The sequence below is a fragment of the Pristiophorus japonicus genome, chromosome 19 (assembly GCF_044704955.1).
Source record: "Pristiophorus japonicus isolate sPriJap1 chromosome 19, sPriJap1.hap1, whole genome shotgun sequence".
Taxonomy (NCBI): domain Eukaryota; kingdom Metazoa; phylum Chordata; class Chondrichthyes; family Pristiophoridae; genus Pristiophorus; species Pristiophorus japonicus.
Window position 1 is genome coordinate 5,087,465 of NC_091995.1, and position 13,322 is coordinate 5,100,786.

The 13,322-nt window shown below is 45.4% G+C and overlaps 1 protein-coding gene and 1 long non-coding RNA gene across 2 annotated transcripts in view; both read right to left on the reverse strand.

The window, feature by feature from the left end:
- Positions 1 to 2,567: 2,567 nt before the first annotated feature.
- Positions 2,568 to 7,917, reverse strand: LOC139229668 (uncharacterized). Its single transcript, XR_011587780.1, has 3 exons — positions 7,867 to 7,917; positions 2,793 to 2,886; positions 2,568 to 2,597 (listed from the first exon to the last, which is right to left on the reverse strand). It is a non-coding gene; the product is annotated as an uncharacterized lncRNA (long non-coding RNA).
- A 4,803-nt stretch (positions 7,918 to 12,720) lies between these two features.
- Positions 12,721 to 13,322, reverse strand: part of LOC139229659 (nuclear factor 7, ovary-like) — a 29,197-nt gene continuing 28,595 nt past the window's right edge. The window contains exons 3-4 of the mRNA XM_070861179.1: positions 12,887 to 12,909; positions 12,721 to 12,788 (exon numbers count right to left, since the gene is read on the reverse strand). Of these exons, the coding sequence (XP_070717280.1) occupies positions 12,757 to 12,788; positions 12,887 to 12,909 (55 nt within the window). The 3' untranslated portion in view covers positions 12,721 to 12,756. The remainder of the gene's footprint in view (positions 12,789 to 12,886; positions 12,910 to 13,322) is intronic.

Here is a 13,322-nt window from a genome sequence, read left to right on the forward strand (position 1 = left end):
CTGAAATAGACAGAAACACAAATGTTAACGCACAGCAGACCGATAGCAGTGCCCAAACAGACTAAACAAGGCTGGACTTTGCAGCACGAAAGAGCCCGAGAGTCAATAGTAAAGTGTGGAGCAACTCGCTGATCTGAAAATCTAATGATCAACAGCGAGTGGATAGTATTGGACTAATTGAGTCAGACTTTAGTGAAGTGGATGGGCTGGTACTCAATATTGAGGGCGAGTCACTGGGGACCTGTGACAGGGATTTTTGCAACAGGGTCAGCAAGAAACAGAAAGAAAGAAATCGAGCACAAAAGATAATAGAGAATACACTGACGGCAGGACGATCTCCTGTAAAGACGCTGAGAAAGCCACAACAATGTGAGATATAGGAACATAGGAACAGGAGGAGGCCATTCAGCACCTCGAGCCTGTTCCACCATTCAATTAGATCAAGGACTAACTCCGAATGCAGAAGACCAAGTCATAGAGGAAGAAGTAGTTCAGAAGCCAGAGAACATGGTTAGGATAAAGATGCAGTTAGTGAGGTGCAGGGAGATTCTGGCTGTAGGGAGGTGAGTGTGGTAATGATGATGAGTTGGTTACCTAGAGATAGGTCTGTGCGCATTGAAGATAAATGACAAAAGATACTGGAGGAGCAGGAAGGGCTAAATGACAATGTAAGAAATCCTGTAAGGACTCTGAACCCTCCCATGCAAGGATGGCCTAGAAAATCAAGGCAATTTCCTTTGCCATACTTCCTGTTCTGGGTGATAAAGATCTTTGCAAAACAACTCGTAAATATTAATAACTGCCAGTCAACTTGCTGCTAAAATAATATGGGACTTTGAAAAGTAAATGGTATTGTTCTTGTGACAAAAAGTGGGAGAGAGATGACTAAATAAAAACAATGGAACTGGTCAGGAACATTGAAGTAGCTGCAAGAAGCATTTACATTGGATAGGAGGGAGAAGGTCAGGAGGAAAGGTGATCCACATGACATTGATTACAGAGTGGAATCTAGACAGCAGGTGGGTGATATACAAGAACCGGGTAACATTAACAAGGGTAAACTGGGGGCCAAAAGATGGGAACATCTACAATAAGCTGTATAGACGGGAATGCTGAATGCATTAGGGATCAGCAATTCCAAAACATGAGGCTACTGTAGCACTCGGGAACTACAGTGTTGTGGGAATATTATAAACATGGCTGACTGCAGAGGATGGTGCACAGGGACAGGAGGAGCCTGTTCCACCATTCAGTTAGATCATGGCTGATCTGTACCTCAACTGCATTTACCCACTTTTGCTCCATATCCCTTGATGCCCTTAACCAACAATAATCTACCCATCTCAGTCTTGGAAATGTTGAAATGTTTGATCCTCACATTCAGTCTTTTGAGGGAGAGTGTTCCAGATTTCCACAACCCTGTGAATGAATTTTTAAAAAAGAAAAAAGTATTAAGGCAGAGCAGAGTGGACAGCAAGGATGTGATGTGGGCCTGGATGTCAAAGGCAGTGAGGAGATTAAAGCAGTTCATCCTGTGAAAGAGCTCTCCAATTTATTCCCACACCCAAGTCTTTCCCCATAACCTTGCAAATTAAACCTCTTCAAGTACATGTCCAATTGCCTTTTGAAAGTCCCTCTGGAATCTACATCCAACACCCTTTCAGTTTCCAAATCTAAATAACACTTTGTGAAAAAATATCTCCACATTTCCCCTCTAGTTCTCTTGCCAATTATTTTAAATCTATGACCTCTGGCTACCGATCCACTTACCAGAAGAAACGCTTTCTCCCCGTTTGCTCAATCAAACCCCTCAGAATTTTGAATACCTCTATTAGGTGTCCCCCGTGACCTTCTCTGCTCCAAGGAGAACAATCCCAGATTCTGCAATCTCTCCATTTAACTCAAGTCCCTCATTCCTATTGTCATCCGAGTAAACCTCTTTCTTACCCTCTCCAGGACCTTGACATCCTTCCTCAAGTGGGGTTCCCAGAATTCTACACAATACTCCAGCTGAGGCCTAACCAGTGATTTGCAAAGGTTTAGTATGACTTCCTTGCTTTTGAATTCAGTGCCCCCATTTACAAAGCCAAGTATCCCACAAGCTTTCTCGACTGTCTTATCAACTTGCCCTGCCACCTTCAAAGATTTGTGAACATTTACCCCAGTTCCTTCTGTTCTTGCACAATCCTCAAAATAGCACCATGAAGATTATACTGCCTCTCCATGTTGTTTGCCCCACAATGCATCACTTCACACTCATCCACATTAATTGTATCTGCCATGTGTCTGCCCATTTCTCCAGTCTGTCCTCCTCAAGTCTGCTACTATCCTGCTCACTATTCCCTACATTGCCAAGTTTTCTCTCATCTGATAATTTCAAAATTGTATTTTCTATCCCCAAGTGCAGGTTATTTATCTACAAGGAAAGCTTATCATGAATGGTCTCGGATTTCTCGCAGATTTGTCTCCATTCTGAATAAAATATCATCCTTTTCTTCATTCAGTTCTTCGACCAAGTTCCATTCCTCTTCATCCAAAATATTGCGCAATGTAGAAAATTCAGAGGCGATGAGGTTCTGCGATTGATTCGACTGCTCCTGTGAAGACAAAAAGAGTTTGTTAAAGGAGGAAGCAAAACTATCGCAGGTCACCAGTACATTGATCACAATGCTTAATAAACACCAAGCCACACTGCTGAAAATGCATAGGGATAGAGTTCTGTTCGCCAGGCATGGGGTGCATAACACGCTACCCATAGAGGCACAGACCACATCGGCCCACTGAGAACTCACCTTCATTTCGGAGATGTTCTCTTACTGTTTAAGCTCAAAATCGTCAAGGGGTTTTCTTCTGCCTCAGAGAATGTAGGATTGTGTTCATTTTCACCTGAAATTTAAATTAAATAAGGTCTGAAGCAAAAAAAAACAGGGGGGAAATGAGGGGAATGCACTGCCTGAAAGGGCAGGGGAAGCAGATTCAATATAGTAACTTTCAAAATAGAATTGGATAAATAGTTGAGTAGGAGACATTCACAGGGCTCTGGGGAAAGAGCAGGGAGTGAGACTAATGGGACAGCTCTTTCAAAGAGCCAGCACAGGCACGATGGGCAGAATGGCCTCCTCCTGTGCTGTGTGTGTCTATGATTCTAGGCACTGACAACAGAGTCAGGGCTTTGCTAAAATTAGATCAAAAGTGAATTTTTAAAAATTCTTAGCTAGAATAACTGTTTTAACTGCACTCCATAATGGTTGCAGTTGTTGCAAAGCTGAAGTGGAGTCAAACTCTCTCCTGGTCCACAGTCAATGGAAACTATTGATCTTCAGAGTTACTCTGCACATCTCCCCTCGCCATCAATCTCAAACTGCTTTGCATCAACACACAGTAAGTGGCATGACTGTCCCAATCACACTGAGCCGGGACATACTGAGTTACGACATGCAGAATCAGCTGAACTATAAACAGAAGAACTGAGCTTTCTAAACTTCAACAACATTACAGATTCACACTAAGATTCCCGCCCTCCTCCAGCTCACAAGATATCCTGAAATGTAAATAAAATGCAAAGTCAGGCAACACCAAGTTTCCTATTTGGAAGGAGAGCAGGGGAGTTCTCCCGAGTGTCCTGGGCCAATATTTATCCCTCAAACAACATCACAAACAGATGAGCTGGTCATTGCCACATTGCTGTTCGTGGGATCTTGCTGTGTGCAAATTGGCTGCTGCTTTTCCTACTTTACAATATTGACTACACTTCAAAAGTACTTCATTGGTTGTAAAGCACTTTGGGACGTCCTGAGCTTGTGAAAGACGCGATATAAATGCAAGTCTTTCTTTCTAAGGGACTAACACACACCATTATTGCAGCAAGACATGCCCTCTGCTAGAAACTGTCAGACACGAGTCAGCGACAGTGTGTGACTGAGATAGTCCTGATACAGTATCATTTTCTGGCCTTGCTGATTCCATCATTTCTTACCCATACTCCGGCTATCAGCAGATTCTTTACACAAGTCTAATTTAAGCACATACATACACACCTTACAATAGACGACAGCCCCCTCACACAAAACAGAAGATCCTATGCACAGATTGTCTTTAACCCATGACCAAGATTACCCATTGTATGATGGGGATTATTTGTATCCCACCTCCTACTCACCTCACCCCCTTCCTCTCCCCCCTCCCCAATGTACATTGGGCCCATACTCTCTGGAATTAAGAAGAAAGAGAGGTGTTCTCATTGAAACACAAGATTCTGAGGGGTACTGACAGGGTAGATGCTGAGAGGTTGTTTCCCTTGTCTGGAGAGTCTAGAACTAGGGGACATAGTCTCAGGATAAGCAGTCGGCCATTGAAGACTGAGATGAGGAATTTCTTTGCTGAGAGGGATGTGAATCTTTGGAATTCTCTATCCCAAAGGGCTGTGGATGCTGAGTCTCTGAGTATATTTAAGGCTGAAATCGATAGATTTTTGAAATCTGGCGGAATCAAGGGTTCTGGTGATCAGGCAGGAAAGTGGAGTTATGATCAAAGATCAGCTATAATCTTATTGAATGGCATAGCAGACTCGAATGGTAAGGGGTGGGCGGGTGTTGGCCCTGATAATAAGGGATGACAGCAAAGGATAATAAAGAATGTTTACCTAATTTCCCCTTAATTGCATCTGTGCTATTCGCCTCAACCACTGCATGCGATAGTGAATTCCATATTCTCAGCACTCTCTGGGTAAAGAAGTATTCCTCTTAAAACTGCGCCTTCATATAGTGACAGGAGGGAGATAATTGTACCGAGAACTGCCCCCAACTCCTCCTATCTTTTTTTCTGTATTACCAGTTTGGGTTTTTTAAGGCTCAGAAGGTTATGGGTTTAAGTCCTGCTCCAGAACCTTGAGCACAAAATCTAGGCTGACACTCCAATGCAGTGCTGAGGGAGCACTGCACTGTCGGAGGTGCCTTCTTTCAGATGAGATCTTAAACCGAGCCCCCTCTACCCTCTCAGGTGGATGTAAAAGATTTCATGACACTATTTTGAAGAGCATACCCACAATGCCCTGGCCAATATTTAGACCTCAAAAAACATTATTTGGTCGCTAACACATAGCTGCTTGTGGAAGCTTGCCGTCTGCAGTTTGATGGCCACGTTTCCTACATTACAACACAAGTACACTTCAAAAGTACTTCCAGATCACAACAACTCGCTGTGTTAAAAAAATGTTTCATGGTGCCCCTGGTTCTTTATCGCATTACCTTAAATCGGTGTCGAACAATTGACACTGAGCCACGTGAAGCGATATTAAGACAGGTGACCAAAAGCTAGTCAAAGAGGTAGGTTTTAAGAAGCGGCTTAAAGGAGGAGAGAGGCTGTACAGGTTTAGTGAGTGTTTGCTGGTGCTGTTGGGGAGGGTTTAAACTAACATGGTAGGGGGATGGGAATCTATTCAGGCAGGCAGAGGGAAGTAAAAAGGGGGCAGAAGTAAAAGGTAGGAAGGAGAAAAGTAAGAGTGGAAGGCAGAGAAATCAAGGGCAAAAATCAAAAAGGGACACATTACAACATAATTCTAAAAGGACAAAGAATGCTGAAAAAACAAGCCTGAAGGCTCTGAGTCTCAATGTGAGGAGGATTCGTAATAAGGTGGATGAATTAACTGCACAGATAGCTGTTAGTGCATATTGGGATTACGGAGACATGGCTCCCGGGTGACCAAGGCTGGGAACTCAACATCCAGGGGTATTCAATATTCAGGAAGGATAGACAGAAAGGAAAAGGAGGTGGGGTAGCATTACTGGTTAAAGAGGAGATTAGCGTAATAGTAAGGAAAGACATTAGCTTGGATGATGTGGAATCTATATGGGTAAAGCTGTGAAACACCAAAGGGCAAAGAATGTTAGTGGGAGTTGTGTACAGACCACCAAACAGTCGTGGTGAGGTTGGGGATTGCATCAAACAGGAAATTAGATGCGTGCAATAAAGGTACAGCAGTTATCATGGGTGACTTTAATCTAAATATAGATTGGGCTAAACAAACTGGTAGCAATACTGCAGAGCAGGATTTCCTGGAGTATATAAGGGATGGTTTTCGAGATCAATATGTTGAGGAATCAACTAGAGAGCAGGCCAACCTAGGACTGGGTCTTGTGTAATGAGAGAGGATTAATTAGCAATTTTGTTGTGCGAGGCACTTGGGGAAGAGTGACCATAATATGGTAGAATTCTTTATTAAGATGGAGAGTGACACAGTTAATTCAGAGACTAGGGTCCTGAACTTAAGGAAAGGTAACTTCGATGGTATGAGACGTGAATTGGCTAGGATAGACTGGCGAATGATACTTAAAGAGTTGACGGTAGATAGGCAATGGCAGACATTTAAAGATCACATGGATGAACTACAACAATTGTACATCCCTGTCTGGCGTAAAAATAAAACGGGGAAGGTGGCTCAACCGTGGCTAACAAGGAAAATTAGGGATAGTGTCCAAGGAAGAGTCATATAAATTGGCCAGACAAAGTAACAAACCTGAGGACTGGGAGAAATTTAGAATTCAGCACAGGAAGACAAAGGGTTTAATTAGTAGTGGGGAAATAGAGTATGAGAGTAAGCTGCAGGGAACATAAAAACTGACTAAAAAGCTTCTATAGATATGTGAAGAGAAAAAGATTAGTGAAGACAAACATAGGTCGCTTGCAGTCAGAATCAGGTGAATTTATAATGGGAAACAAGGAAATGGCAGACCAATTGAACAAATACTTTGGTTCTGTCTTCACTAAGGAAGACACAAATAACCTCCCGAAAATACGAGAGGACCGAGGGTCTAGCGAGAAGGAGGAACTGAGGGAAATCCTTATTAGTCAGGAAATGGTGTTAGGGTAATTGATGGGATTGAAGGCCAATAAATTACCAGGGCCTGATAATCTGCATCCCAGAGTACATAAGGAAGTGGCCCTAGAAATAGTAGATGCATTGATGGTCATTTTCCAACATTCCATGGACTCTAGATCAGTTCCTATGGACTGGAGGGTTGCTAATGTAACTCCACTTTTTAAAAAAGGAGAGAAAACAGGGAATTATAGACCGGTTAGCCCGACATCAGTAGTGGACAAAATGCTGAATCAATTATTAAGGATGTAATAACAACGCATTTGGAAATCAGTGACAGGATCGGTCCAAGTCAGCATGGATTTATGGAAGGGAAATCATGGTTGACAAATCTTCTAGAATTTTTTGAGGATGTAATTAGTAAAGTGGATAAGGGAGAACCAGTGGATGTGGTGTATTTGGACTTTCAAAAGGCTTTTGACAAGGTCCCACAGAAGAGATTAGTGTGCAAAATTAAGGCACATTGTATTGGGGGTAATGTATTGATGTGGATAGAGAACTGGTTAGCAGATAGGAAGCCAAGAGTGGGAATAAACGGATCCTTTTCAGAATGGCAGGCACTGACTAGTGGGGTACCGCAAGGTTCAGTGCTGGGACCCCAGCTATTTACAATATATATAAATGATTTAAACAAAAGAATTGAATGTAATATCTCCAAGTTTGCAGATGACACTAAGCTGGGTGCGAGTTGTGAGGAGGATGCCAAGAGGCTGCAGGGTGACTTGGACAGGTTAGGTGAGTGGGCAAATACATGGCAAATGCAGTATAATGTGGTTAAGTGTGAGGTTATGCACTTTGGTGGCAAAAACAGGAAGGCAGATAGAAACGTAGAAAATAGGTGCAGGAGTAGGCCATTCAATGAGTTCATGGCTGAACATGCAACTTCAGGTCCCCATTCCTGCTTTCTCGCCATACCCTTTGATCCCCCTAGTAGTAAGGACTACATCTAACTCTAACTCTAATTTGTCCTGCTTTTTGTGGTCTGGACATACCTGGACAGTTTTCCACATTGTTGGGTAGATGCCAGTGTTGTAGGTGTACTGGAACAGCATGGCTCGAGGCGCGGCTAGTTCTGGAACAAGTCTTCAGCACGACAGCCTGGATTTTGTCAGGGCCCGTAGCCTTCGCTGTATCCAATCCACTTAACCGTTTCTTGATATCATATGGAGTGAATCAAATTGGCTGAAGACTGGCTTCTGTGATGGTGGGGACCTCGGGAGGAGGCCGAGATAGATCATCCACTCGGCACTTTTGGCTGAAAATTATTGCAAATGCTTCAGCCTTGTCTTTTGCACTCGCATCCTGGGCTTTGCCATCATTGAGGGTGGAGGTATTCATGGAGCCTCCTCCTCCTGTTAGTTGTTTAGTTGTCCACCACTAATCACGACTGGATGTGGCAGGACTGCAGAGCTTTGATCTGATCTGTTGCTTGTGGGATTGCTTAGTTCTGTCAATAGCATGTTGCTTTCACTGTTTAGCATGCATGTAGTCCTGTGTTGCAGCTTTCCCAGGTTGGCACATCATTTTTAGGTTTGCCTGATGCTGCTCCTGGCATGCTCTTCTGCACTCCTCGTTAAACCAGGGTTGGTTGCCTGGCTTGATGGTAATGGTAGAGTGAGGGATATGCCGGGCCATGAGGTTATCGATTGTGATGGAGTACAATTCTGCTGCTGCTGATGGTCCACAGCACCTCATGGATGCCCAGTTTTGAGCTGTTGGATCTGTTCTGAATCTATCCCATTTAGCACGCTGGTTTATCTGAATGGTGACAGATTAGTAAAAGCGGAGGTGCAACGAGTCCTGGGTGTCACAGAACATCAGTCATTGAAAATAGGCATGCAGGTACAGGAGGCAGTTAAGAAAGCAAATGGCATGTTGGCCTTCATAGCGAGAGGATTTGAGTATAGGAGCAGGGAGGTCTTACTGCAGTTGTACAGAGCCTTGGTGAGACCACACCTTGAGTATTGTGGTCTCCTAATTGGAGGAAGGACATTCTTGCTATTGAGGGAGTGCAGCAAAGGTTCACCAGACTGATTCCCGGGATGGCAGGACTGACATATGAAGAAAGACTGGATCGACTAGGATTATATTCACTGGAATTTAGATGAATGAGAGGGGATCTCATAGAAGCATATAAAATTCTGACAGGACTGGACAGGTTAGATGCAGGAAGAATGTTCCCGATGTTGGAGAAGTCCAGAACCAGGGGTCACAGTCTAAGGATAAGGGGTAAGCCAGAAAGGACTGAGATGAGGAAAAACTGTTTCACCCAGAGAATTGTGAATCTATGGAATTCTCTACCACAGAAAATTGTTGGATATATTCAAAAGGAAGTTAGATGTGGCCCTTGGAGCTAAAGGGATTCGGGGTATGGAGAGAAGGCAGGAGTGGATTACTGAAGTTGCATGATCAGCCATGATCATATTGAATGGTGATGCAGGCTCGAAGGGCCGAATAGCCTGGTCCTGCACCTATTTTCTGTGTTGCTAAGAACATAATAGGAACAGGAGTAGGCCATATGGCCCCTCGAGACTGCTCTGCCATTCAATAAGATCATGGCTGATCTGATCACATTCTGAGACTATAGCCCCTGGTTCTAGATTCCTCAGCCAGATGAAACATCCTTCCTGCATCAACTTGTCAAGCCCTGTAAGAATTGTGTATGCTTCAATGAGATCACCTCTCATTCTTCCAAACTCTAGAGAATATCGGCCTCGTCTACTCAATCTCTCCTCATAGGACAATCCCCCCATCCCAGGAATCAGTCTGGTGAACTTTCATTGCACTCCCTCAATGGCAAGTATATCCTTCTTTAGGTGAGGAGACCAAAACTGTACACAAGACTCCAGGTGTGGTCTCACCAGGGCCCGATATAATTGCAGTAAAACATCTTTACTCATCCTCAAATCCTCTTGTAAATAAAGGCCAACATACCATTTGGTTTCTTAATTGCTTGCACATTGGTTACCTGGGTAAAAAAAAATGCATCCTTCAACACTGAGCTTCCCAAAATGTTCATGTGCTTTTGGCACATTTCCCACTCTCCCTGCTGACCTGTTTTCATTCTCCAGTTTGTGCGTGTTCCTGTTGGCAGCGTCCAGCACGATCTGGAACACGGTTAATCGGTCCTTGTGCGTCTCCTCTTGCTGTACACGCAGCATCTTGTTCTCCTGCTGCAACCGAATGACCTTCTCCTGGAGCTCTGCAGGAAGAGAATCCAGAGCTTAGGGCCCAGGCAGCTGAAGGCACGGCTGCGGTTTGTTCATTTAAAAATGATACAATATATCGTGCCCGCTGCAAATAACTGAGACTTGGCAGGTAGGTAACTAGGTGCATTACCTTCCAATGGATTACACATTGGATCTGTACCATCTGCAGCACATCCTGTAGCTACCAGCCAGGACTGTGGCTCACTCACTGGGCAGCAGACCCTGTCATTGTAAACACTATTTAAATGTGTTTCCCCTCTGTGTAACAATCCACAACAAAATCCCACACATTATATATAGTACAGACTGGAGCAAACACATCCCCCCATTCCCCCCTTACCCCAGCCACCGCTCAGCAGGTTCCCGGGGAAGAAGCGACTGTCCAGCTCACTCACCAAACCCGTTGCCATGACGCCCTGGCTCCCCCCGAGTGAATAATAACAAGAAGAGAGTGGGGGGGTAAGAGAGAGAGAGAGCGGGGGAGTGAGAGTGAGAGAGCGGGGGGAGGGGGGGGTAAGAGAGAGAGAGCGCAGGGCGGGGGGGGGAGGGTGAGAGAGAGCGGGGCAGTAGGGGGAGAGAGAGCGCGGGGGGGGAGGGGGGAGACAGAGAGGGGGGTGTGAGGGGGGAGACAGAGAGCGGGGGGGGGAGACAGAGAGCGGGGGGGTGAGACAGAGAGTGTGGGGGGGGAACAGAGAGTGGGGGGGGGCGGGACAGAGAGCGGGGGTGGGAGGGGGGAGACAGAGAGCGGGGGGGGAGACAGAGAGTGGGGGGGGAGACAGAGAGTGGGGGGGGGGAGACAGAGAGCGGGGGGGGAGGGAGACAGAGAGCGGGGGGGGAGGACAGAGAGTGGGGGGGGGGAGGACAGAGAGCGGGGGTGGGGGGGTAGGGGGAGAGAGAGTCAACCCGAGGAGAGACAGTGATGTGGCTGCCCCCGATGCCTGAAATGTGATCCAACCCAATTACTGTTTCAACTACAATCATAGAATCTCACATCACAGGAGGAGACCATTCGGCCCGCAGTGCCTGTGCCGGGTCTGGGAAAAAGCTGTCCCATTCACTCCCACACTCCAGCTTTTAGTTCCCTTGAAGAACATGTCCAATTGCCTGAGGAACGTTCCTGTGAATCTGCTTCCACCGCCCTTTCGGGGAGTGCATTCCAGATCATAACAACCCTCTGTGGGAAACAATTGATTCTCAGTTCCCCTCTCGTTCTTTTGCCAATTATTTTCAATCTATGACCTCTGGTTAGAGAACACTTGCCCGAGGAAACTGTTTCTCCTCATCTCCTCCATTAAAACCTCTCAATTTTAATACCACCATTAAACCTGCCCTAACCTTCTTGAGGCTATCCCTAACTTGTTGTAGACTCTGTGACTGTGTTAAGCCTGTGGATGTTTACTCTCTATAATGTTTCGAATCTTTAAACTTCAGTAAGATCACCCCAACCTCTCCCTTATCCAGGGCAAAGGCTCCCTGATTCTGCAGCCTCTTCTCTTGACTAAGGTGCCCATTTCCACCTATTGGATTAATTGGCCTTTAACACATGCTCTCCAATGCCTGCATGTCTTCCTGATAATATGTTGATCAAAATGTTACCCAGAACTTCAGATGGGGCCAAACTGCTGGTCTCTACAAATTCAGTCTCACATCCTGAGACCCGTGCTCCCTCCCTCTGGTTACACAGATCCTGAGACCCGTGCTCTATCCCTCTGGTTACACAGATCCTGAGACATGTGCTCTATCCCTCTGGTTACACAGATCCTGAGACCCGTGCCTCTATCCCTCTGGTTACACAGATCCTGAGACCCATGCTCTATCCCTCTGGTTACACAGATCCTGAGACACGTGCTCTATCCCTCTGGTTACACAGATCCTGAGACCCGTGCCTCTATCCCTCTGGTTACACAGATCCTGAGACCCGTGCTCTATCCCTCTGGTTACACAGATCCTGAGACCCGTGCTCTATCCCTCTGGTTACACAGATCCTGAGACCCGTGCTCTATCCCTCTGGTTACACAGATCCTGAGAACCGTGCTCTATCCCTCTGGTTACACAGATCCTGAGACCTGTGCTCTATCCCTCTGGTTACACAGATCCTGAGACACGTGCTCTATCCCTCTGGTTACATAAATCCTGAGACCCGTGCTCTATCCCTCTGGTTACACAGATCCTGAGACCCGTGCTCTATCCCTCTGGTTATACAGATACTGAGAACCGAGCTCTATCCCTCTGGTTACACAGATCCTGAGACCCGTGCTCTATCCCTCTGGTTACACAGATCCTGAGACCCGTGCTCTATCCCTCTGGTTACACAGATCCTGAGACCCGTGCTCTATCCCTCTGGTTACACAGATCCTGAGACCCGTGCTCTATCCCTCTTGTTATACACACCCCTTTACTGCTCTGGCTCACAGTGCTGATGGCGTTAGACACTTACCCAGAGGGACCCACAAGAAAGCAAAATATGAAAATGTTGAGACTCCCGGGGATTAACAACCGACAGGGGTGATCATTTAATCTCGGGTCTGGGAGGCATTTAGCCACTTCTCATCTGGATTTATAAATCAGGAAAGGAATATAACAGATTTACCGGGGTTAATGGCGTCTATCATTTCTCTCCACGTTATGTACTGTAAAGGGCCATTGAAGTCTCCGATAGACAGGTCGCAAATGCTACTGACAGCTTGTTATCTTCATCACTAATCCTATAAATATTAAACATTTGATGTTATAATTTGACCAAAAATACTTTTTGAGTTATTTTCACAAACTGTGCAGAGTTTCAGTAAAGAGCATGTCCTACCTCCTCTTCCGTCGAGGTTTCTCCTGAAATAAATAAAACACAAATCTGAGTTGACAGAGCCTGACCGTCTATATCCGGACAGCAGAAATTACACCCAGATTGTGACATAGAAACATAGAAAATAGGTGCAGCAGTAGGCCATTCGGCCCTTCGAGCCTGCACCACCATTCAATAAGATCATGGCTGATAATTGACCTCAGTACCCCTTTCCTGCTTTCTCTCCATACGCCTTGATCCCCTTAGCCGTAAGGGCCATATCTAACTCCCTCTTAAATAGATCCAATGAACTGGTGCCAACAACTCTCTGCGGTAGGGATTGTCACAGGTTAACAACTCTCTGAGTGAAGAAGTTTCTCTTCATCTCAGTCCTAAATGGCTTACCCTTATCCTTAGACTGTGTCCCCTGGTTCTTGCCTTCCCCAACATCGGGAACATT